The sequence below is a fragment of the Alexandromys fortis genome, unplaced genomic scaffold (genome assembly GCF_014885135.2).
Source record: "Alexandromys fortis isolate MF-2015 unplaced genomic scaffold, M_Fortis_MF-2015_v1.1 scaffold_4, whole genome shotgun sequence".
NCBI classification, from domain to species: Eukaryota; Metazoa; Chordata; class Mammalia; order Rodentia; family Cricetidae; genus Alexandromys; species Alexandromys fortis.
In genome coordinates this window covers 24,982,935-25,010,116 of record NW_026067944.1, presented here as the reverse complement: position 1 = coordinate 25,010,116, position 27,182 = coordinate 24,982,935, and the positions used below count along the sequence as shown (strand labels likewise).

Below are 27,182 nucleotides of genomic sequence, written 5' to 3'. Positions count from 1 at the left end.
AGTAATGCCACTTTGAACCAGAAAAAATAAACAAAAACTGCATGCATGCACATGGGCACCATGCTACAACCCATCAGAATGGGCAAAGTGAGGAGCCCTAGAATGACAGAAGCTAGCATTCACAGGATGGATGTAGAGGGCCTGGAGCTTTTGCACACTCTCTGCACGCTAGCAGAAGCAAACACTGGCACACTGCTTTGGAAGACAGTGGGACCTACTAAAGGAACCGGATCTGTGTCTGCAGAATGCAGTCTGCCAAGTGGCGCGTGCCCAAGTATGAACAGCAGGGCAGGTGAAGACCAAGAAAAGGTGCATGGCCAGGCAAAGGGATGGGGGGTTGGGGGGAAACTGGGTGGGGCCAGGATTCAGAAGGCATCGTATAACCAAGATAGCCCAGGAACACGCCATAGAGGCTCTTGGCCACTTGCTGGTCTCTGCAAACTTGAACTTCAGGTAGAACAAGCCAGAGCTGTTCTGTAGAGATCCAGTGCCCAGATCCCAGGGTGTGTGATGCACACTAATACCCAATACTAATACTGATGGAGGGTTATGACTGCCTTGCTGCCAAATGACAAGTAAATCTCTAGGAAAGGACGTGAAGAGGCTGTACCTCGATACTGTTGACTTTAGCATGTGGCAGAAAAGAAATAAACCTTAGCTTTCCCTTTAGTCCAGATTCCGAAAAGTGACAGGACCTTGGTTCTTTGGTTTGGCATCAGAAGAATTAATTGTGTTAGTCACTTTATACCACCATCTTAGAAAACACTTGCTGAAAATAAAGGTTTGCATTCACGGTTCCAGAGGTCTCAGGCTGGTCACAGCTGGCTCCACTGCACTGAGCCTAGGCCAAGTGACCACTGTGTCAGCAAACACGGGGGACACCTGCTCACCTCATCTCGCAGTGGCCAGGAAGAAAGGCGGCTGTGCTGCCACAATAGAGCTGGGCCGTCTTCTCTTAGCACCTTCTCCCGAGAAACAGCCTTGGACACTTCCACGAGCAAGCCCTGCTCATCTCCCAGGTACTTCTCAATCCACTCCAGTTTACAATAAAGATTAACCATCAGGTCTTGAAGAAATGATGCACTCCGTAAATTGCTTGTGATGCGAGCACAAAGACTTGAGTTCAAAACCCCAGTACTGAGGCCAGGCCTTCCTTCGAAGCTAGAGAGATGGCTCAGCAGTTAAGAGCACTGGCTGCTCTTCCAGAAGACCTAGTTTTGACTTCCAGCACCCATGCGGCAGCTCACATGGTCTACAACTCCAGTTCCAGGGAATCCAATGCTTTCTTCTGGCCTTCATGGTGCACAGACATACAAGCAGATGAAGACACACATACACATAGAATAAACTTTGAATTAAAAAGAGAAGGAGAGGGAGGGAGGGGAAGAGAGAGAGAGAGAGAGAGAGAGAGAGAGAGAGAGAGAGAGAGACCTAAGGATGAACACCTATAATCTTGGTGGAGAAAAAAATGGTCCTTGTGGCTTACTAGCCAGTAAGTCGAGTTTGAATTGTCAAGCTCCAGATTTAGCGAGAGACTGTGTCTCAAAAATAAGGTGACTGAGAAAAATATGCAACATAAAGTTCTGACCATATCGCTCATCACACTGGGGGTTGGGAGGAGAGATAGAGAGAGGAAGAGAGAGTGAGAGACTGATGATTACTCATCAAGACCAAGAGTGGTGATACACGCCTGTAATGTCACGTGAGAAGTAGAGGCAAGAGGATTAAGGGTTCAGGGCCAGTCTTGCCTACATAGAGTTTTCAAGGCCACAATGACTACATGACACCCTGTTTCAAAACAAACAAAAATTAAACCAGTTACTGCAAGTCCTCTGACTTCCACAGGTGCACTGTGACATATTTACACATACACCAAGTAAAATCAATAATTCAATGTTTTTGTAAAATCTTGATGTAAAGAAGAAGTCAATAAGTCACAGATTAAGAAGTGAATGGGAATGAGCTACAAGTTAAACAAACACGGAGGAAACTTAAATGCACATTCTAAGCAAAGATGACCACAACAGACTGGTGGGTTGTAGAAGTTGAGGACAGGAAGAGAGTTGACTAGGTGGAGCATGGAAAATTTGGGGAGCGGTAAAACAAATTGTACGAAAACTACACTGTGGTGATTGAAAGAAAATGGCCCCAGGATGCAGTGGCACTTGTGGCCTTGTTGAAGTAAGTATGGTCTTGTTGGAGTAGGTATGGCCTTGTTGGAGGAACTGTGTTACTGTGGGGGTGGGCTTTGATGTCTCTCTCCTATGCACAAGCTACACCTAGTGAGACTATCCACTTCCTGTTGCTTGCTGATCAAGACTTAGGACTCTCAGCTCCTTTTCTAACACCATTTCTGCCTGCATGCCACCATGTTCCACCACAATGATAAAAGACTAAGCTTCTGGAACTGTAAGCCAGCCCCAATTAAATGTCTTCCTTTATAAGAGTTGCGGTGGTCATGGTGTCTCTTCACAGCAATAAAAATCCTTACTAAGACATACACTATCTTAGATGAATGGCTGCAATGAACCCAAGTTGGGCAGGCTACACACTTCAAAGGAATAGATGAGAAAACTTGAAAGGATCCATAAAATAAGTGTAGAAAGATAAAAACCTGTGCAGTGAGGTAGGTAAAAGTGCTTACTGCCAAGTCTGAGGCCCTAAGTTCAAGCCCAGGAGACCCATGTGGTTGGAAGGAGACAAATCACTCCCAGAAGCTCTCCTCTGATCTGCACATGCACACATGTGTGCATGCACATATTATGCACACACACAAAATAAATAATGTCATTTTGAAAATTAAAGACTAAAAACTACAATAGCACATCAGCAAGGAATATGACAATTCATGAGAACAGTTACTTACATACAATTCATGAGAACAGTTACTTATATATTTAACTTCCACAAAAAAATGTGAATTAAGAAATAACTGCCAAAATTCAGTGAAAAGTACAACTCTTGAACAAGTATAAGCAACAAGCATATTGTAACATAACCAAACTGCTTACAGATAAAGAGAAAATCTTAAAAGCACAAAAACGAGGGGTAAAAAAGAAAACACACACAGAGAATGAAAGGATGAAGAACAATTTCTGTTGGAAAGATTTAAGTTGCATGACAGTGTAGAAGATTTAGCATTTCAAAGGAAAAAAAAAGACACTTTCAACCTAGAATTCTTCGCTGGATCACAATGGTTTCCAAAAGAAGGTGACAGACATCATGACCCCACAACCCTGTCATCTCAGCACTTGGAAGATGGAAGCAGGAGCAGTGTGCACGTGTGCAAGGCCAGTCTGGGCTGGTGACACCCTACTACAAGGCGCAGACCTAAAAGGAGTGCACTAATGTGGTTTTCAGATACAAAGAGAAGCTAGACATCACTGAAGAGAAATCCGAAGGATAGGAGGTTTCTATGGGCAGCCTCTGAGCAGGAAACGATGCCAGATGGAAGGCCAGGTCTGCACGGGGAATGAAGCCTTCGCATTGGTGCAACAGAGTGCCAACAGACGCAGTGAACCCCACACCAGTACCTCGCGCCTCAGCTGCGTCCCCTCGATGGCCACTGCAATGTTTTCACAGGTGTTCTTTTATTCTTAGTTTACTGGAAGTTTCCCTACGGTTCTTACATTTTGTCAGTTTTTCTGAATTTATTAAGATTATGATTTCATTTCTAAACTTTTAATCTGTTAAATGTTGAATTACCAAAAGATGTGCACTCCAGTGACAAAGCTAGAGAGAGAGAAAGCCTGAGTGAGGAGAGAACTGTGCAGAGCCATAAAGGACATGAAATGATACACGCATGTGTGTGTGCGTGTATGTGTGTGTATGTGTGTGCGTGCGCACAAGTGCACATGTGGAGGCCAAAAGACAAGACAACCTTGCATGCCATTTCTTTTGCATCACACACCTTTTCTTTTAGAAATGAGGTCTCTCATTGGCCTGGAGTTTACTAAGGAGACCAGAACGGCTGTCAGGAACCCCAGCCATCCGTCTGTTCCTGCCTCCCCAGCACTGGGCTTACAGATGTGGTCCAGATCCAGGCTTCTATCACCACTGACTTTTTTCACACAGGCTCTGGGGACTGGACTTGGGTCCTTGTAGAGGACAAGCACCACACCAACTGAGCTATACCTCCCTAGCTCCCGAAAATGTACCCTTGGGTCTCTGTGACCCCACCTCAGCCAGCAGAGTAACGATCCAAGGAGGCAAAAAGGTAGCTGGGTTTACACAGCTCAGTAGCCTCTGCTGGTTCCAGCTTTGGGAGTCTGACTCCCAGTAGTTTATTTTAGGCATATTTAAGCACAGTACAATCTTATAAAATTTTTCCTGGTGATAATTAACTCAGTCCTCTGTGTACTTAAATCTTAAGGCATAACTACATCGAAACTCTTCATAAAGACATTTTCCATAAAGGTGGATTCTACAAGACTAGACTACACATGATGCCTTCCATAAAGATGGGTCCATAGATTGACAAGCTCACAAAAGGGTCTCAGGGAGGATCCAGTGTGTTCTCAGCCACAGACAGCATATAGGTCACCAGGGTACTAACCACGTCTGCTGCCAGCCTTCTGTGTGGACAACAGGTGATACACTCCCTCTCTGGAGGAACAAGTCTGCGTGCTGACATCCCAGGTTCCCCCGGTGCTTATATTTGAGCACAAGGACCTCTGTGCCCCCACATTATCCTTTAAGACTTCAGGGTTTGCCATTATTATTGACAGGAGAGGAATGTAAAGAGTAAAACCTAACAGGAACCAGTCCAGCAGAGAGGAAAGGAAGGATGGACGTGAAGGACAATTATCAGCCAGAAAACTAGAATGGTACAAATTTAATGAAGAGGTAATTTGAGAAAGGGGTGATCAGAAATAACAAGAAGATCTCAGGGAAGAAATATATTAAAGAGTTGATGGTTTTCAGTTACTAGTCGTGAGAAGAAATGACCGAGCTTAGCCTATGAACATGTCACGAGACTCATAGAGGCCAACACATGGAGAGTACAGTACAGCCACAGTCAACAGCCCTCACACTCTAGATAACATCAGAAACTGGGCCACACACAAAATCTACACCTGGGATTTAAATACTATATACACATACAACATAAATGTAAAATGTGATGTTTTCCCCTTGATGTATTTGAAGCAGGATGCTAAGTAAAAGGGCTTGCAAAGCTCAGAATGTGATATCTGAATTAGTTTCCCACAGTTGGGAAATAAAGGGCTGGAGAACGGCGCGATTACCCCCCAGTACAGTCAGAGAAAGCCAGTCTGCCAGCTTCCACTGCAGAAGAGGATCTGGGCGGAGAACTCGGGAGGAAGTGCTGAAGAGTGCAAATTATTTTTGTGTTCACGCACTTCATCATCATCAGTTTATAGAATATTTGTTAGACGCTGAGGAGTAAGCAGATTTGATTTATTTTAATGCAGGCAGATGGCTTGGTCATGGAAATCGTGAAGAGATTTACCAAGTCGCTCCATCAGATCAAGGACATTACAGAATTAAAGGGCTCTAAGAGACCTTACTGATCTACAGCACGCATTATACTTTCTCTGTAATGACAAAGACAATTTGACCTTGAGTCAAAACAAGCAAGGGGTTGTGCAGGAAGAACGCAAAGGACTGCACATCTTAAGAATGCACCTCACAATACAAATTGACCAAAAGGCAACTACGGTGTGCCACGTTCTGAGGCCACTGAAATTGCAAATTAAGAACAATTTAAAGTCGCAATTCCAGCAAGTATTTTCAAGAAAAAGGCCCGTGTTTAAGTTTATGTAGTGAGTGACCTTGGCATATAAAACTCAAGAAGCACTTCTTACCAGTATGGCTTGGACTCAGGAATAATTTACCCATCTGCAACTAGGTTGTCCCAGCATGGCAACATAGTAGGTGACGGGTTCTGAATCGCAGTTATTCTGGCCCTATCAGCCTCGCTGACTCTGCCCGTCGTAGCGACCATCTGGTTTTGTGTGCAAACATCAGCTTTCGCGAAACCGCCGCAGAACAGCCTGGAGACATGCCTGATGGCACAAGGCCCGTCAAGAACACAACTGGCATGAAGCAGTGGACTAACCACACCCCTCAAAGCTCTCAGTCTAAGAATCGGTCATCCTGGAGGTGGCTCCAGCCTGAAGCTGTCTTCAAGCTCATGGGCTTCTCATTTTTAATCAGTGATGCAACCACGAAAAGTTTGTCTGTCGCGTGGTCTACGTGGATATCTGCCTTCTTAAACAAACACAAACACCAGCGGAGTCGAGCAGAAGGACCAGATGCGGCCACTGTGATGAAAAGACGCTCATCACATTCATACCCCGCTTTGACCCACCCTCTTCTGTCACAGGTTGGGGAGGGGGGCAAAAACACATCTTGCAAAGTGAGCAGACATCAACCTCCAAGGGAAAACTTAATATTCTTTGCAGCTTAACTACTTTCTATAATCTTCACAATGCATGGAGATGGTCTAACTTCCTAGAACTCACTGGAACACCTTACTATAGATGGAGGAGGGGGAAGAAAAAAAAAGTCAAACAACTACTTTTGTAAACGTTTTATGTTGAAACAAGCCAGAAAATATCTTCAGCTTGCTTTGCCACCAATGACCCTACCACTAGAAACTAAAAGAATAGATGCCATAATCTAATATCTTCATCCCCAACTAAACACAAGCCTGAGGAAACATGCCCAGGTCACCCGTCCAGCATGTCCCCTGCACAGACCACTTGCCTCCCTGACCTAAAAAGACTGATTAATCCTTACAACTGCCCCTGGGCATTTGCTATATGCCGGTGTTATGCTAGACCCCTACTAATGTTGGGTGTTGTTTAATTCAGTTTTCCTCAGGATAAGAAGAAAAGTCTCTCTCCTTCAAAAGATAAACCTAAGCTCGGGCATGACATAACATTCATAAGGTCATTGGGAAAATAAATATCAAGAAGCTGATTTTAAACTCAGTTTGACTGGCTAGAAAAGGGCATGAGCTTCTCCACAGGGCTCTCCCCCAATAAGTTAGTATGGACACGCAAGTATTTCTAAGGGTAAGCTGCACTACAGAAATGTCTACAGAGATGTACAAGTTTCATCTACAAATATCTTCACTGTAATATCACCGATGTCAAAAACATATAAACAACATAAAGGAACAACAATGAGGAAATAAGCCATGGACTCAGTGTGCTATGAAGTACTAACACCGCTACGCTAAGAACAAAATGAATGTATGCTACTGGTGGGGAAGGGCCCAGCATTAACTCGCTGAGCCTTCAACATGAATTACAGACCAATCTATCGTGAACTGATTTTAAGAAGAAACTGATCTCTGTGTGGGTTTATTTCCTGCTTACAATAAAGTCTAGACACATGCACAGAAAACCAAGGCACCCAGTGGGTGGAAGTCACGACTGAATCATTGCTTATACACATCTACATTAAATGACAATGTTGCCCTTGAGATTAGACATTATAACATAAAAATAAACATATAAGCACCTCTTGCTTAATGCCACCCTATATAGCACATATTAATTGTATATTATCTCCAAAATAAAAGGCTCTGACATCCCATTGCCACAACAGTAGCCCTGGGAGCACAGACATGAGCCTCCAACCCTTTCAGAAAGTCCGTGGGAAGAAGACGGACATTCTTAGCAACAGCAAAGCGCCGTTTCCCTCCCACCCTGCACTGGCATCTGCAGGGATGGTGGGTAGGGGAAACTGCTGGTGCCTTATCACTGGGGCCAAGGCCGTGACGATGAGCTGTGCCGGCGGCCCTGGCATCCTCCCCAGGACTCTCCCTCAACATCGGGGGAAAAAAACAGTTCCATCAACATCCTTGATGAAAATGTGACTGTAATTTACGACTGGCCTTTACCTTTAACAGTGTTCCGTGTCAAGCATTAGTCACATGTGCTACCTACCCATGTGTGCTCAGAACTTGGAGAATACGCCATTTTCTGAGCTCAACCGACTTGAAAGAACAACATACAGACAGAGGCTGGTGGTTAAGATCTGAGACCTGAAGGAAGTTTCTGAAACTGGACAAAGTAAAACTGTCCGTTAGCGTTATCTGCTGCCAAGGACGCAAAAGTGGAGCAAGAATTAAAACGTTGCAAAATTCGTATCTGCATTATGTGCTTAAAACTCTTGAGAGCCAGGAGGTGATGGCGCACGCCCTTAGTTCTCAAGCACTAGGGAGGCACAGGCAGGCGGATCTCTGTGAGTTCGAGGCCAGCCTGGTCTGCAAGGTGAGTTTCAGGACAGCCAGGGCTGTTACATAGAGAAACCCTGTCTCGGAAAACAAAAACAAAACAAAACAAAAAAGATTCTGGAAGACTGTTCTAATGCAATTAATAGCAACAGTGACAATTGTCTTTTTTATATTCTAAAATGTAATATATATCAACAGTTAAGCCAATGAATCAATATTTTCCAGTAGTTGAGGTACAATAGTATTTAAAAAAAAAAATACATGTAAGAGTGATCTACTCAAAGCACAAGACTAACCAAAAGATTTCTGATACATTAAGTGTGAAATACTTAATGACATGTCCGATTCCACACTGCAACCCATCTTTAGCAAGCACGTCACATTCTGGAGGAATGGTGAGAGTATCCAAAATTATCTGAAAATGTGAGTCAGACAAGCTTCCTACACTTGGACAAAACCAAAACAATGGATTGTAATGCAGGGGAGGCAGAAGTGGGCGTATTTCAATAAGCTGGACCTTAAAGAGACTTCCACAAATGTCAAACAGAAACACTCATGGTATCTGGAATAATTACTTGTCAGGAAAATATGTTGTTTCTGTAGACATCTCAGGTTTCTTGGTGGGTCTCTGAATGATTTCAGTTTCAGTCTCTAGAACATAAATACAGATGCGCTCTACATAAGCAAGCACCCTGTGACGGGCCCTTGGCAACCTTTAAGGCCAGAAGCATCTTCGCAATCGGGTAACACATTTCTCACAGGCTCTACTGTCTTAAGTCCTGGCCAGCAAGAGCTGGTACAGCAGACTATGTCTTTACACAGGCAACACTATAAGTCTGCTACACTGCACATTGTTTAACCAATGAAAGCCTAAAACACAAGCCCTGCATGAAGATGCTGGCCCCACTGGAGTGGTGTTTAGTGTGCTGTAGTCTGGGTTTGTTATGGATTTATGTTTTTAACACGTGACCTTGAGTCGGGGCTGACAAGTCTAATGAACAGTGATGTTCTGAGTCCAAAGAAACAAAGAAGTTCTGGGACGGATGTTTGGTGTTGGCTGCTAGTTAAGACATCTCAAACACACAGCTGGGGGTTGGGTGACAGCAGATGACCTCTGACATCGTGAAGGGCTCAGTGACAGGGGAGGAGGGGCTACAAAAGGTATTAGAAGTAAATGACTCCATTCTTGGAAATTCTAACGTGTAGACCTAGGGTTTGACAATGTACCAGATACAGGAAGAGGAAGCATCAGGTTACAATGAACTGCCGAAAGCCTGAGACTATTTTACTACCAAGAGCAAAACCTTCAGAATTACATAGGGGAAAAACATACTTCAAAAATCAACAAAATCACAGATAAACCAAGAAGCAATCAAAAGTTGTAAGTACTTATATTTTTACACTTCCAAACAACTCGCAGAATTTCTCTGAAACTATGAAGATCAATCTCTCTCACCTTTGCTATAAAATATATGCCAAATGTTAGTATAATTTACACATTATACATAATATGTATTGTGCTATATAATTATATAATCGACGAACATGAGACACACCAATTCCTCAAAGAAACGACAACGGGGTCTCCATGTCTTTTAGAAAGGAAAACAGTGTTCTTTCCAGGTATCCCAAGAACACAGAGCGGCCGTCACAGAACAAGGCGGAACTACCCCCACGTAGTTCTCGATCCTCCCTCACAGGCCCACCATGCCCACGCTGACACGATCTCCGCATCTGTCCTGTGGGTGCCGGCTGTTTGTTGCTTTTTATCAGCACTTTACCCAGACGCAGCCGAGAAAGACTAACCTGGCTACCTCTGAAGAATCTGATGCTGCCAACAGAAAGCCACGGCGTACTCCGAAACAGGCGAGGAGGAGGAGGAAAAGAGAAATGAGAAGCACCGACGCTAGTGAGAAGAGGGCCGGGGAGACTTGCCTAGTGCTGAGGACCACGAGATTCTGGACACGGGTCAGGGAGGTGCCCGCTGCACGCGGGCCTTGCCTTGCTCCCAGCGGTGGGATTTCTAACGGACTTTCATCTTGTCAGATGTTTAGAACACTAAACTGATGAGTCTTTTAGGACTAGCTGAGCTGTGGCTCCGTTAGGATGAGGTTGTCTTCACTGTGTGACCCCGTGTACCTGTGACCCTCAGTGAAAACCCGGCATCTATGCTCCTATTCCACAAGCCTACTTTACTCTAACCCAAATCCTGACCTACCATCAGCCAAAGCCACCGTTAACCTAATTCTTTGAAAATTCTTCTTAAAAAAATGTGGTACACATGTTTCCTGAGCCCAGGGGCTTCCAGGATTTAAACTTCTTTACTTTTCTCAGGAAGGTACACCGCTAATAATACCATTTAACCTTCCTCTTAAAATGCAGAAGCTTACTGAATTGAAATGAGTCCACTTTTTCAAAAGACTACTCATCAAGCAGTGTTCATCCACACTGGCAAATCTGTGTTGGTTTCACCCTAAGCTCATCATGAATATTGAGTGATGTTTATAACAACCTGCCTCTTCCTATAACACGGGAGTGGGGCAGAGCCACACAGCTTAGCAGCTACCCGGTCAATGATGGCAGCCATGGTACGCCAAGACAGAGCACTAGGGAAAGGCTCATCCACAAATTAGGAAATGCGTTTCTCCCTCTGATTTCATGTCTCCAACAAATGCAAAGCCCTGCCATCGTCGCTCTTCCACACGAAGACCCTCCAGAAAGGATGCCAACTACCCAAACTTACACAGAAAGAAAAACTTCATGGCTTTCAGATACGCTTGGCCACTAAAGACACGAATTAACTTCCTACTCTCAAGACACAACTCAAGTCAGATGGCTTCGGAGGCCCACCCAGAAACTGACAACCTCTGTTAAGCCAGTTGCTCACGGAATTGTGATCAGGAGGGGACTTGACACCCTCCAGATGGTCGGGAGGGGTGCCATTCGCGGAGCGCAGACTGAGACCTGTTGGTGCCAGCTAAGGGGAAATCCTCAGCAAAGGGGAAATTTCGGCTGACTGTGCTTACGGCAAGAGGCGAGGCTAGAAATTCAGCAGTCCGACTTCAAAACGCCAAACCTACGTAAAAGCTGAGGGAGTTGAAATAAACTGTTATCATTGGCCCAGATAACAACAGACTTAGAGCCCTCATTTTAAATAAACTGGTTCCATAGAAGACTGGTGGAGGGATGAAGCAGGGACTGGGCTTCATGGTACAGCCCAGACTGGACCAGAGAACTCGCCGTGGCGTCTAAGAGGGTCTCAACCTTGTCATTTCCCTGCCTTGGCCTCCCAAATGCTGGGGTTACGGCAGGGGCACCACAACAGGTATAGAGACAATTGGAACGGGAAAGCAACAATTCCCCGACTCTGTCCCAACTCAGGACACGCTGCCCATCCCTCCTCTCCTGTCCCTGGGACGATGCAGAATCTTGTGGCCTGGCGCATCTCCCTGTTTGCCACCAAGTCACATGGCGCAGGTATGAAGATGCAAATGAGAATGTCTGCTATAGGTGTTTCCGCTACTGAAGTGTGAAGACACATCTGAAAACGTGACACTTTCTGTTACCGGGGGGTAAGAGCCCAGACAAGCACCTTCGTCATCGCGTCGCCGCCGCGGGTCTGACAACCGTTCTAAGCACAACATTATTAAAAACTCTGACTTACTTTCCGAACCACTTCCCAAGTGCCGGATGCTGAGTACGCTAAACTTCTCCAAAATTTTCACACTGTATCTGCCATCTTTCAAGAGGGTCAAACTACAGATTCTGACTAAAAAAAAAAAATGGTCTTCAAAAAACATTTACATAATTAAGTTTAAAGCTGAGAAATGGAAATTTACAATCAGCTTCTCAAAACGCCATCACTAAAAGATTCGTGGCTCTTTGTTTCTGATAGGACCCTTTTTTTCTTACACACTTCCTCAAATTCCGTAAAATTATCTGCTGCTATATATCCCAAGTAGAAGAAACATTCCAGATATTTCTTGCTTATTTGGAGACAGAGTCTCATTACGTAGCCTTGGCTGGCCTGGAACTCACTTTGTAGACCAGGTTAGCCTTGAACTCACTGAGATTCACCTGCCCCTGCCCTCCTGAGTGCTGAGAATAATGGCAGGCACCCACTACCATACCTAGCTCACTTAAACTATTTCTAGGCCATTGATGGAATTACACAGAAGTAAACTTTTCTAACAAAATTCCCTGTGAACTCTTTCACAGAAGTTTGACAGAGTAACAGCGATGTCATGGGACCCGTTTTCCCTCCTCTACTGAAGAGATTCTCCCATTCTCATGCTCAGTATTCCTCCTCCACGGCTGGCTCACGTATCCAGAACCCAGCCTCCCCTCCCCCTTTATGACAGAACCAACTTCCCAGAGTTCTAAAGATACACCACAGTTCACTCAAACCAATGGTGCCGCTGCCTGCGGAGTTCAAGAACCCAGTCTGGACACTATATTCTCCTGGACACGGAATAACAGCACAGACCCACCCACACTCTCGGCACATCCTCCTCCTTCCTCAGCCTATAAGGAAGCAGCCCTGGGGCCTTTCCCAAGATGAACCCTAACTCAGAACTCAACACTAGATACCGTCTCCGCCCGCCTCCTCTGCCCTCTCTCTGCTCTTCCAACTAGAAAGCTGCCCTCTCAAGAACATGCCTCTGCACTTTCTCTTCATATATGAACATGCCTCTGCACCTTCTCTTCATATATGCTTTATCCCCACTGTTCCCTGAGCTATAAAAGCCCAACCACTCTAAAGTTAGATCATCTAAATTCTATGCGCTCAAAGTCCAGATCAAAAGTTAACTTTGCAGCGACAGTTGCAGTCCTTGGTGTGGCTCGCAAACGCTATTCATCATTTATTGACTATGCCATAAAGTATTTGTGCATTTTAAAGACAGAAAACCTCAGAAGAACTGCGGACAAACTCTATTTGCCACCACCATCTCCCTGCCCCTCCCACCCACCCACCAGATGTCCAAATGCACCCGAGTGGTAACCACGAAAAATATCTGTTGAACAGAGGAACGTATATTTTAAGCATGAAAGGTGGCTCTACAGAATAGACTACCAGGAAGATTGAAACCACGCTGGAAATCTCCAGACATAGTCTAGTATAAAGTAGACATAGTTCTACCCAAAGCAAAGGCATCGATCAGGTGACTGTGTCTGGCTGATTCTAGAAATGAAATTGTCTCTTTAAAAAGTACGGCCTAATATATTCAAAATCAACCCACAGCCAAACTCCATTGGCCAACGAACCGAGTTTAACCATAGATTTTTTCTATCAAAAACATGCCAGCTGTTCTTACAGCAACATCTGTAACATTCCAGCTGTGTTCAAGGATTGTAAGAAACATCTCTGTACCCTCTCGTTTCTCCTCCGACAGAAAGGCAGACAAACAGGCCTGCTGAGGGCTGTGAGCGACAAAATCAGTTTGGAAGCCCAAGTGCATAAAAGGATATGTTGGTGTGTATGACTTAATTATCTGCACAGCGTCACTAAAACTACGCCTACTTAACTTCAAGAAGTCGGAACTCTGATGTGTCCTCCTCCCCTGGCATCGACAATCAAAAAGGTACACTTAATGTTTTGCTATGCTTTCTCCTCTACTAGGGGAACAGTCTAAAACTGGGTTACTTCAAGATTAGACATAAAAATATGGCTGGACACCTACAGAGCTCTCTAGAGAGAAATGTAAACATCACTAAACTAGCTTGATAAAAGCCTTCACGACAAATTTCCATAAACCCCGGCAACCAATTAGTTGAGACAGACAACTTGATTCCATAAAACAGCACACACACACAAAGGTAGCATTGTATAAAATGAAATTCAGAGCCTACATATAATGTCTATTGGGAGGGGGGACAAACTGCAAGAACAAATAAAGGAATTAAATCTGAATAAGCAAACGCTTTCAAATTCTTTTTCGTATTGCTACATTCTATGTGCTTTTATGAGGCAACTTAGATCCTTGTGTTAGGAAACTAAGTGCAAAAAAACTTTGTTTTCCGATGTAATCTGGTAGACTAATGATTTAAAAAATAAATAAATAAACGGCTTGTTAATCCTGTATGCGCTTTAAATGTTATAATGAAGCTACATTTTTAAAATTGCGAACGTGTTCTAAACGATTTAATTCTTTTTTTAAACCTCAATTTTCCTTAAACGGTGCAGTAAAGCTACAAAGTTTTCCTGGACCCTTCTAGTAACGGCAAGCGATTCTAAACACGATTTCTAACTGGACCGGCCACGGGAGTTCGTTCCGTGAAGTGGTGGCGAGAAGCCGAGCAGGGGATACTGCGCTCGGGGGGGCACCTGGGTGGTCCGGGCCTCCACGACCTCCGGGGCAGCCGGACCCCAGCACCTGCGGGAGTCAACAGGCTCGGTCCGGCCGCGTGGGGACGGGTTGGGCTACTCACCGAGCAGCGACAGGAGCAGCCAGGACGCTGGAGCCGAGCGCCGCCGAGTCATACCGGGGCCGCCGCGGGAGCCGCCGTCCACCGGGCTCCTAGGCGGCGGGGTGCAGCGGGGACCGCGCGGGACACGGGAGCGCCGAGGCCGCTCCGCTCCGCCGAGGCTCGGGGCAGGCTCGGGCGTCCCGGGCTCGCCGGCCGCCGCAGCCACTCCCCCCAAGCTCCCGCCAGTTATTCCCTAGCCGGGGGCTCTGCGCCGCCTGCCCACTCGCCGAGCGGTCTCCAGGGCAACCGCGGCTCCAGTGCGACGCCTGGCGGCCACCAGAGGAACACACGGAACCACAACTGGAGGGGCTCGGGCCACCTGCTCTGGTTCCCTGAACTCGGCAAGGACAGGTGAGCAGGACCTGAAACCCAGAGCGGCCTCCCTCAGATCCAACGTGCCTTTGGGCTGCAGTTTTTAAGACAGTACCTTCTCTGTTTGGCCATTCCTCTTTCTAACCTGTCCTGAAACCCAATTCATCTGAAAAAAAAAAATCTAATAGCCAATATTGTCACTATTGACTACCGAAGGAGAGTTAGACTCTCTCAGGGGTGAGTCCCCTTATTGGTTGTCCAATGCAGAGTCATCAGCCCTGGGTTGTCAGCCCTGAAACCATGTACAAACAACAAAAACGGACTGAGCAGGTTGTTTGAAGGATGGATGGATGATTGTGTGTATATATATATATATATGTGTGTGTGTGTGTGTGTGTGTATATATATATGATTATATATAATACATATATATTATATTATATTAAATATATATTCATATGGTTAATAGAAAATTAAATTAATAATGAAAATATATATGATTAATAGACATATGCATATATATAGATGTGCATACACATATTTATGTAACTAATAATCAACAAAAAAGAGACTTTGAACTTGAGAGTGAGGAGGACGTGGGAGGGGTCTTAGAAAGAGTACCTGGGAAGAGCTGAGAATGAGACCAAACAGAGGGTGAAAGTGATGTAATACTATTTCAGATAAAAACAGGACGACCTTAAGTGCCTGGTCTTTCTGCATCCACCTCCCAAGCCGTGGGATTTCAGGCCTGCCGCCACGCGTGTTATCTCCCAAGTTTAAGTGGTCCCTTACAAAGCCAAGGTTTCTTTAGATGGCTCTAATCCTGCATGTGGCAGAGCCCTGACACGGGCAGTGGTTACCTCAGATGGATTTTTACCTTTCGTGCCTTGTTCGCTGTGATTACATCTGAGAGACTTTCACAACATTTGAAATTGCTTTACTTATTTGAACTGCATTACCCCCATTCCTTTCCCATTTGGGTTTGTTTCGCTTTACAGCCCATAGCCATTTTCTGCATCCACATCATCCACACTGAAGCTTTTAAACCTGAGGCCATACCTGCCCAGGAACTGCCCGGCCATGTGACCAGCTTCTGAACAACCTCGATTAGAATTCCTGGAGCCCTTGGGAATTCTGTGTCCCCCTCACCACGGTCAGTCTGGCTGCAGCGACTCAGACACAATAGTGTGCTCAGAAGCAAGGTGAATGTAGAGAACATTTTTTAAAAAGGAAATGCATTGGCACAAACATGGAAAACTGCGTAGAAAAACAAATATACTGAGAAAGTAGAATTATCGATACACTCTTTTGAAAATTGGAATGTTACATTTTGAGGTTAAAAGGGGGAAGTTTAAAAGATGCCAATGACTGGGGGCTTGAGAGAGGGCTCGGTGGTCGAGAGCACTTGCTGGGCTTGCAGAGGACCTGGTCTGTCCCAGGACCCACATAGTGGTTCACAACCTTCTGTAACTCCAGTTCAGGGGATTGCGTGCCCTCTTCTGACCCCTGAAGGGACCAGGCACACATGCGGTATATATACATAAGACAAAACGGTCATAGACATAAAAAATAAATATTGGAAAACAATGCCAATCATTTTATCAAGAGAAGCATGAAACTGTAATTTGTTCTCAGGAGCGAGGGAGGCTTCAGCTTGGCTCACACGCCCTGCTTCTCGTTCACATCAATAGGACGTTGGGATTTTCAGTGCTGGTGCCCTCTCTAGCTTATTCCCATTCCTCTACCCTCCGGGGCAAGTACTAGATTTTATTTTCTCCATCCGGTTCTTTGCTCTCTCTTGCCTATAGTCTGACCTTGTCCTCAACGGGGCACAGAAGCGTGTCTGCAGAAAAGAAGTTGTTAAGTAGTCAACCCTACTCAAGAGCATCCCCTCTGCCTTGTCATAATCCCAAATTTAAATGACAAATAGTGTTTTTTTTTTTCAGCTAAATAGCCTGTGCTTAAAAGTCCTGATAAAGCAAGCTGCTGGCTACACTCAGTACACAGGGCAGCAAATATTAACTAAACACAAAGGCTGCATTAAGGCTCTGGGCAGAAGGTTAAAGCCAAACCATGTGGTGTAATCCCTGCCCCAGATAAATGCCACTTGTACCTGGACCACATCTATGTTGTCACAAATCATCAGAGAAACTGAATTACTGCCCACTGGACAGGATTCGGTGAGTCGCCAGGACACAGTGGTATCAGTTTGATGAAGGAACCCTTGGAATAGAAAAGGCCCTGTGGCTTCAGTAGGAGGATCATGGACAATCCGAGTCTGGGAGACACAGAAGCACTGGGCTCATCTAGTCAAGAGTGGACTCAAAGGAGCAGACAGAGAATTAGGAGACTCCCACGCTGGACCCTAAGGCTCTCGGCCTTTTGCTCTTCCAGCAAACACAGGTGTGATCTTTAATTCACGGAAACACCACCACCGTGTGCTCGGGATGCGCTATCAGTGAGGATGGATTTTGCTGTGCTCTTTTATCCTTATCTGCTGATAACCACAGTGGGGTTTCTCTAAATCCCTTTAGCATTCTGCGTGAGAAAGCAACAGACATCAGCAGACATTTGTAGATGCTTTGTATTTCAAAGTGCTTTTGCAAATGCTATCTGGTTTGATCTTCACTGCGATGCCAGAGGGTAGGGAAGGTGCTTATTATAACCCTCATTCACACAGGGGGATGCTGGGTCTTATGAGAATCAAAGATACCTCAGGGATGCAAGTACCAGTGGGTAGAACCAGGACCAAGGCCTTTTCTCGTGTCCCCTATAGCTTTTCTGACTGCAGTAGGAAGTCATCTAAAGACATGATGGTGTCCTAAAGCTGAGGTTGTCTCCCCAGTATTTATGTCCCTCTACCCCACCACCATCCCCCCGACCACCCACCGCTTGTTGTGTGACACACCGTTCCCTGAGGGGATGAAACACACTCTTCTATTCCTCCCAGATAGGGAACGCACAACAGACCAAAGTACGGATACCAGTGAAGTCCAACTTTGTGAACCACGCACTTTTACTGGGTTGCTTGTAGGAATATGGGTGAGGGCTACCAACAGGAGCAGAAATGATTCAAAGATAGTTGTAACACCAAAGGTGACCCCAGCGTGAGTGACAGCTCACAAAAGCACACTGCACCGCCTGCAGGCAGCTCAATAGGTTTCCCCGTGTCTCTGTAGGCCTCAACCTCTTCCAGGCAGCTGGGCTCTGCGTACTCTAGACGGAGAGGCCCATGGCATCTGGTCAGTTTCAGTTTGGGTTTTTTTTTATTTTTGATTGCTTACCTCCCCCACTTCAGGTGCTCCCCAGCGTGATAGAATGTTTCGGTCACCTAGGAGACTGTTCACAACACCCCCACATTAGTAGCAGTTGGATGGCTTTTACTGGGGCAACTGTAGCTGTTCCAAGAAAGAAATGGGGAGGTGTCTGGGTGCACCGTGTAGCATGGATCAGGTGAAGAGAGAGGCACCCGAAGATGAAATGGAAGGCCTGTGTGGCAGCAGGAAGGTCCAGCCTCTCTGATGGACTGAACCCCAAACAGCGAGCCATACAAAGGCGTATTATTGAAAGTTACACTAAGTATTTTTTCATACCAAGGCCCCTAATCTAATTTGCAGGAAGGAGAGCAGCACATATTCCCATGACTCTAGTCCTTTCTTACGTAGCATTTGCAATACACAACAATACAAGTGTGCACTGTGATAGTCGTGGGACAGCAACCGTGCCCCTCCAGCAAAGCAATCACTGTTTTCCACAAGGACTCTTCAAGGTACTTCTAAAACACAGTTGTTCCTTCTAAAACCTAGACCCCCCCCCAATACAGTAACTCTGCTAAATTCCTGCAACAGAGAGGAGTCAGACTGAAGGAAGGAAACCAGATTATATTCTACTGTGGTTGTAACTGAGACATCTCGACTCAAAACATAGGTAGTACAGATTCAACTTCTACCTATCCAAGTTTAAATTTAACACTAGACAAACTTTTCAGTTCATCAAAATGCCGGGTGATCTCTTTCCAAGATCAGTTCATTTGTATTCAAGAGTGAGAAATGAATTTTATTATTGGCATGGGAGAAATATAATTAAGAAAAAGTGATAGAATTATAAAGTTTTCTAAAGCAAAGTATAAATTACTTTTGAATTAAATATTTTAAATTATTAATACCGCAGATCCCGTTCCATCTATGTGTATAAATTACATATTAATTGCATTTAAATTTGGAGGTTTAGTATTTATGGAGCGTTTTATATGAACATTATTTTAAGGCTAGTTAAGAGCTGTTTGGGCCAGTTGCTTATTCTGCAGTTATTTTTGACCAGCTGCTCAGAGCCAGATGTTGTCGACAGTCGTGGTTGGTCCCTTTAAAGATAAAATATGAGGAATTCTCCTCACCTTATAAGGAGTCAGAAAAAATTCTCTAAAATAAAAAATAAATGATAAAAGAAAATGATAGTATTATCAAGAAAGCCAACAAGTGTCCCTTATATGCTGATGTAAATGAGTATTTAGCATTTCAAACATCCTTCTGAAAGTTGAGTATAGCCTAGCTGTGCTTAACTATACTGATAACTTAACTCTCTTACACACTTCTTTACACTCCCCTGGCCACTCTGGCTAGACAGGATTTACACCAAAGTGAATGACAATCTCTGTCTCCCTCCCAATGTCCAGTCTCTCTCGTCACTGTGAGTTTTGTTGAAGGTAACAGCCCCTACATCTACATCCATTGGAAAACTTCAGCTTTTTTCTTTAAAACTTTTCCATCATAAACACATCAGTATTTAAATAAAGTTGCTTTTGTACAGGAGTCATTGTAACAAAACGCTTCTGAATTCTCCCCAATGGCAAATTTAAGATGACATCAGTGACTTATAAAGATTTGACAAGAGCAACCCCTTACATAGCATTTTACACGTCGCCTAAGAGTTTGGCATGGTCTCTTAGCTATGAGGAAGTTTTATTAACATTCTGCAAAATCGCCACCAATTTTCCATTAAGCTGGTCTGCTTCCAGTGCATCATTTACTTTTATATATTGGGCTTTTTGGAAATCAGTTGCTTTCCTCTTTTCAAATCCTGGTGGATTTTTCACAATCATAAACGTAACTCAGACTCTTGTTTCTGGTGACAAAGCCTAGAAATCGTGACTGACAAGGAAATGTGAAACTGTAAAAGCTTTAAATGAACTGATGAACCCGCAACAAAATATAGAAAAGAGAAGACCAAGGCCGGAAGGGAAGGAGAATTGTCTACGGTCTATGCTGAACACATGTTGAGTGACTTCCCATATCTCAGGTCTTTCCCCTTCCCAGCACGTCGGGGGTTTCCATGTCAGGGAGAAGGTGTATTACTAAAAAGGGCCTGTGTTCATGTTCCATTGCTGCTGTAACCAATCCTAAACCTGTGGCATAAAACAACACAGAGTGTGGTATTTTACCGGGTTGGAGTAAAAAATTTAAGTCCCAGTGAGACAATAATCAAGCTATTGATGGAACTGTGCTCCTTTCTGGAAGCTGTAGGGCAGAATCCATGCCCTTCTTTTCCCAGCCTCTACCAACCCACTGTCTTCCCTTAGCTCGCAGTTGCTAGTCTCGTCTTTAAAGCCAGCAGCATTGGAACATGCCTTCTGGCACTGCCAGGAAAAAGGAAGAGGAAAAGACAGCCAACTTGGACTTCTGTTTCCTTCTTTCCTGTGTAAGGGTTCCTGTGATCACAGTGAAGCTTCTTAGATAATCCAAGAGAAGCCATTTCCAGGTCAAGGGAATATCATCTTCCCGGAGCCCTCAGTGCCCTGCTACCATTTAAAGAACCATGCTCACTAATCTTGAGGGTTAGGAAGTGAACATCTTTGGGAAGTCATTATTCTCCATCTTTTTTTTTCCCAAGGTTTTTAAGTTTATTTCATTGGATAAGGTTAAAAATCTTCAAAATCTATGAAAAAAAGGTTGACTTAAAACTAGTAAAACTGCGAGTTGATAGTTAAAAGTCTATGCATAGTAATTTTCCCCCTATCATTCCTTTTTATTGTTTTGTTTTTTGACCTGTACATTTTTTACCACTCCCCTCCCTCCCGCCCCTTTCAGCTTCTAGCTTCTCCCATGACCCCCACGCTCCCAATTTATTCAGGAGATTTTATCTTTTTCTACTTTCTCTGTAGATCATGTAGTCTCTCTTAGGGTTCTCTTTGTTGTCTAGTTTTTCTGGGGTTGTGGCCTGTGGGCTGGTTTTACTTTGTTATATGTCTAAAAGTCACTTATGAGTGAATACATATCATATTTGTCTTTCTGGGTCTGGGTTAACTCACTCAATATGATTTTTTTTCTAGGTCCATCCATTTGCCTGCAAATTTCAAGATGTCATTATTTTTGCCGCTGTGTAAATATACCACATTTTCTTTATTCTTTGGTTGAGGCGCATCTAGGTTGTCTCTTGAGCAGCAAGGTGGAAATAGCCAAGATCTCCTAATCAGACTCAGAGACCTCTGTTGCTATCCCTTGCTGTATCGCTTACGTATGTAGGTTAACCACCTTTTCCTCTCCTTTTCTCCTCTTTTGTAGAAGAGGTGGTGATAGGTATGGGCTACAGCCACAAACTAAAGACTGTGAAAACAGAATAATCACTATTGTACTAAAATCTTGAAACGATAACTGATAACTCAAACTTTTGAGTTGTGACCTGTGACAAGAAGAAATGCTCATGGCAAACGACTTAAAAGAAAGACTTCGGCTCACCCCTCGCCATCTCAGGAGCTTCCTGCCAAGCGGTCCCACTGCTTTGGGCCTGGAGCACGACAGAACATCACCACGTCAGGATCATGCGACACTACTTACTCGGGGCAGCTCAGAAGCAGAGAGATGAAGTGGCTCGCCCCCAGCAGCCCACTTTCTTTCCTCAGGCCCCATCTCCCAGAGTTCCATGCGCTTCCAGCAATCTATTCCATTATGAGTCTATCAATGGATCCTTGCATTCATTGGGCAGAACCCACACGATCCCGACACATTCTTAAAGTTCTATTTTTTGAGCACTGCACCGTGTACCATCTTTAGCGGAAGAGAGTTAGGAGACATTTTCACATTCAGGTCATAACGTCCAATGTGAGAGCCCTGAGTGGTGTTTCGGTCTTAGGAAGAAAAATATTCTATGTATTTTTAAGCGTAAATGAAAAAGCATCAATAGATGTTAAATGTTCGTTTTGAGTATACTTTGGTTAACTTTTATACCTCCAGTATGTTTAGCCTCTGACATAAAGACCTGTGCCCAGTCGATACACAGAAAATTTCTCAGCTTTATTTGCAGTGGGAAGCAGAGCCCAAAATGCTTTTTGCACCTCAGGGAACCCACGAGCAGCCGCAGAATAAGACGTTAGCCAATTTGGACAGACACACCTCTGGGCATGTAAGCCTTGAGCAGGGGCTGGGAAATGGCTCAGTTTTCAGCTCCTCTTGCAGAAGACCCTATGTGGGCTCCTTAGTCCCAGACAGCAGCTGACAACCTCCGACAGATGCTATTCCAGAGGTTCTGAAATCCTTTTCTGGCCTCTTACACCAGGCATGCACATGGTATGCATTCAGACATGCAGGGAAAATATTCACACACATAAAAATAAATAAATCTTTACAAATAAAGCATTCGGGTTAGGGAAATGGAAATAATGAGATGACAAATAAGGAAGAAAGCATTCCCCACTGAGCAGAGGAGCTGTGACCCCTAATGCCTGAGGCCAGCAGTCTGGGTGGTTCTGGGAGTTCCCAGATATCCTCACCGAAAGATTTCCTATGGCATCATTTTGACTACCTTGCTGCTCGTAATGGTTCATCTTCACTGTAAGTTTGATGGATTTAGAATCACTATGGAAACGCACCTCTGGGTCCATCTACAAGAACATTTCCAAGAAGATTTAACTGAGAAAGGAAGACTGGCTGGGCTCCACGAGCTGGGCTCCAGGACGGAATAAAAGGGAGAATGTGAGCTGAGAATCAGTACTCAGAGCTCTCCGCTGTTCGAGTACCATGCTCACAAAGTTACCAGCCACCTCATCCCTTACCTCCCTTGTTGGACTATATCCTTTCAAACTGTGAGGAAAAATAAAATAAAATAAAATAAAAAAACCTTTCTCCTTCAAGTTGCTTCTGCCAGATATTTTCCGCAGCAACTAGGGGCAGAGACTGACACATCCCTGTGGTTTCTCCTTATTTTGGGATGTTCAGGCTTCCTGTCTATGAGCTATTCAAAATCCTGGGCTTTCTCTCCAGCCATCAGTCAGCATAAATTTCTATTCTGGCAACCAAGGGCTTTAAACTCCTTGGGATTAAAATGTTCTGAAGATTTTGTCTTTCTAGGTTAGAGAAACCAATCGACTTAGATTTCAAAGGTGAAAAGGTAAAGGGGGGGGTTGCCTTGATTGAATTCATCAGAGGAAATCTTTGTAAAAGAGTAATATCTGGGCAAGAATGCAACATGCAAGAGAAAGAAATAGAAGATTTTGATGGATTGAATTGCATGATGGTGTCTTTGATGCCAACGTGGGAGTCAGAGCCAGGGCACAGTGTTCAGTTCATATATAGATTTAATTCATACTCTAGTATATTAACTACGTTCTTTGCAATGAAACTGTGAGATATGCCTTAACCTGTGTAGAAGGTTAAATTCACATCTAACTTGGATTATTCAAATCCTCACGTAAATTCTCACCGCAACCCTGTGCAATAGGTTACGCCGCGCTTGTCATGTTTAATAGTCATTGTCAACTTGGCTATTATCTGGAATCCTCTAGAAGACAGGGTTTGTCTGTACGGGTGCTGCCGCCTTCATTGAAGAGGAGGATTCTGCCCTGGATAAGTGGCGCCCGCCATGAGCTGGGGTCCCTGGATAATAAGAGGAAGCAGCCAGGATTTCCGTATTCGCCTCTCTGCTTCCTGACGGAAATGGAGGCAGCGTGACCGGTTGCTTCACGCTCAGACTGCCATGCTTTCCCTGTCATGGTGGACTACATACCCTGAAGTCATGTGCCCTCACTCCCTCTCTCCTCCCTCTCCCCCACCCCCATATGGTTTTTCTCTGTGTAACAACTCTAGCTGTCCTGGAACTTGCTCTGCAGACCAGGCTGGCCTCGAACTCACAGTGGTCCACCTGCCTCTGCCTCCTGAGTTCTGGGATGGAAGGTGGGTGCCACCACTGCCCGGTTGTGCCTAGCATTCTTTTATTATAGTAATGATAAAAGTAACTAATACGATCTATTTTTCTGGATAGAGGACACAGATTTAGGGGAGATGGTTGAGTGATTAGGAATACTGGCTGATCTTCCGGGGGACTTGGGTTCAATTCCCAGCACCCACAACATAACTCCCTGTTCCGGAGAGAAAATACTTTCTTCTGACCTCTCTGAGCACCAGATACATGTGGTACACAGACAATCAGGAACACCAAACACCCATATACATACAATAAAATATATTGAATTCTTTTTAAAAACCTGAAGTGCAGAGGAGGTTTAAACTGCAGGATCAGATCACACCAGTCTTACGCAGTAGTGTCAAGCAGTATCGCCCAGGTCTCTAGTTCTACAAGACCAGGAAACTAAGCTCCAATACGTCTGTCTGAACTATTAATGTGACCACTCGCAGCTGATAGTTTTTCTACTTTGAGTACTAAAAGTTTGTTCAAACTTTAGCCTATCTTCTCTCTATCAGCTAATGACCCTTCCTTGACACAGTTAAATGAGACACTGACCTTTTAAAAAAAAAAATCAGCCTGAATTTTAGATTTAGTGAAAATGAAGACTAAATAATGCTTGGTTTTTTATATTATCTCAATAGTAAAATCAAAAATAGACCGTAACAATTGGAACCTAAATTAAAAACAGTGAGCTATGCTCTGTCTCTATGGTAACATAATGAGAGAAAGATGAGATGGCCTAAGAGATGCTGTAATTATAACACATTGGTCCAAGGCTTTAGAAAAAAAAATCCATAGGCGTTTAACAATTATTATTACCAATGTCTACACAGTAGCATCATGTGGAGTGTGCTATGGTATGAGCCCCCTGTACACACTGCTGATCTTGGGACTACCTTCCGCAAGCGTATCCCACTTCCCACAGCTGCAACCTGGAATCACAGTTTGCCATGGCCCAACGAAGAAGCTCTTTCTGCTCGGGAGTAGCTTCTGTGTTCAGGAGTAGAAGGCCTTAACTTGCCTACTGTGGTGGTTCCAATGAGAACAGCCTCCATAGGCTCACATGTTTAAATACCTGGTCCCCAACTGGTAGAACTGTTCGGGGAGGATGAGGAGGCGTGGCCTTGTGAGAAATGTGTGCAATTGGAGGTTTCCAAAGATTCCTGCTATCCCCAGTGTTCCTTTCTCTCCCTCCTTCTTATGTATGAAGACATGAGCTCTAGGCTAGTCCTGCCACCACACTTTTGCTCCACCATCATGGACCCTAACCATTTGGAACTCTAAGCTCAATGAAATGTTCTCTTGTATAAGTTGCCTTGATCCTAGTGTATGGGCACAGCCATAGAAAAGTGACTAAGACAGCTGCTAAAGACTGCAGCAGAATGAGCAAGCCCTAGGAAACACCGAAGCATGTGAGCTGAAGTCTAAACCTGCATGTCAGGTAAACTCATTTGCGAAGTCAAAAAAAAAAAAAAAAACCACAATAGCCAATCATCGATAAACCTCTCTCACAATATTGGCACTGTGCACACAGGTCCCCTTGTGTGGTTATCATAAGCCTTGAATTCTTGAGCCCAGTGTACCCTCCTACCCCAGCTTCTCCTCATCTGGGACTCTGAGTGCACGGACTGCCCTGGAGCCTGGCGTGACACCACCACTGCTGCTGAGGCACTAACGGGAAACTGGTGATAGCCACATGCATAACTCGCAGGTGTCGGTATTTATGGGACCACCCCATGAGTTTCAACATATAATCCTTCCCCCTCATATCCCGTAAATAGCAGTTCCTGGTCATGTTTTACCGGGCTCCTCAGAAGGTTCTGGCATGACCAATAACCAACCAGCAAAGGATGCATCTTTAATTGGCTTTCCCTCTGTTATCTTTTCCATCAATGACTCCCATTCCCCTGAAAATTCTTCTAATTATACATAAGCCTTGGCTCAGGCTGTATCTTCAGGAGAATTCAGGCAAAGAGACCTAGATTTCCTAGATTTTTATATATCTGTGTGTATGGTTCTCACTATGACTCAGCTAAAGTTTTTTTTATCATTTTTTTGTAGTATCTCATATTTTAAATCCCATGTCTGCATTCTAAGAATAGCTCTCCTCTTGTCCTAGAGATTTTGTAGCATCTCCATCCTGTCGCTCTCTTGATATTAGAATCAAATAAAGCATATACAAAACAGGCTTTTGGTGTCTGAACTTCTAAGTGATAACAGGTTTGCTCAATTTCCACTTTGCTTTATAGTACAATACCTTTTGGGAAGTCAATTTGCCTCTCTATGCCTCAACTACCACATTTACGAAAATGGAATACAATTCCTACTTCACAGGTTATTATTAGGATTCAGTGAACTAATATGTGTGAAAATGTCCATTATAGCGCCTGGCAGATAATCAACCTGGCAAGCTAGTGCTGTTAGCTGGTATTATTACCATTATCAGCAGAATTCGTTTTACTTGAAAGTCTGCCACCGTGAGGATAAAGTATCCATTTTATAGACTTGCTATTTCCACCTCAAACTTTTCACTGAATCTTATTTTGAAGATGTACATAACTATCCCCATAGGCTTAGTGCTGAGGATCAGAATATCTTCACAGAACACACCGGGAAAACCTCCACGTATGTTCTTGAGAGGCTTCAAAACATTACCATTCTTACGAATACTTCTTCTGAGCCTCAGACAGGTAAAAGCCCTGCCTCCAGGCTGCACCCAACCTCCCACCACCCACTGGACACTGTCCCTCCAAGACCCAGTCTGCTGCCCAACCCCACACACCTGAACATGCTCCCTGGGGTCAGGCCTCCCCTGCAATCCCAGCAGTCCACATAGGCACAGGTACAAACACACCAGTTGGGAAAATAGCAGACTACATAGGTAAAGGTGCAAAATTTACCAGTTGGAAGAACAGGCACAGGCACAAGTCATAGCAGTTAGAAGAAAAGATGAGTAAATGTGAATGTAAGAATATATTCAACAACTAAAAGAACAATATAGCAACACCAGAACCCAGTG

General features: G+C 44.3%; 1 protein-coding gene across 1 annotated transcript in view; it reads right to left on the bottom strand.

Moving 5' to 3' along the window:
- Window positions 1-14,857, bottom strand: part of Igsf11 (immunoglobulin superfamily member 11) — a 115,978-nt gene extending 101,121 nt beyond the window's left edge. Inside the window, exon 1 of the mRNA XM_050148958.1 lies at window positions 14,639-14,857. Within this exon, the coding sequence (XP_050004915.1) occupies window positions 14,639-14,690 (52 nt within the window). The 5' untranslated portion in view covers window positions 14,691-14,857. The remainder of the gene's footprint in view (window positions 1-14,638) is intronic.
- Between the last annotated feature and the right edge of the window lie 12,325 nt (window positions 14,858-27,182).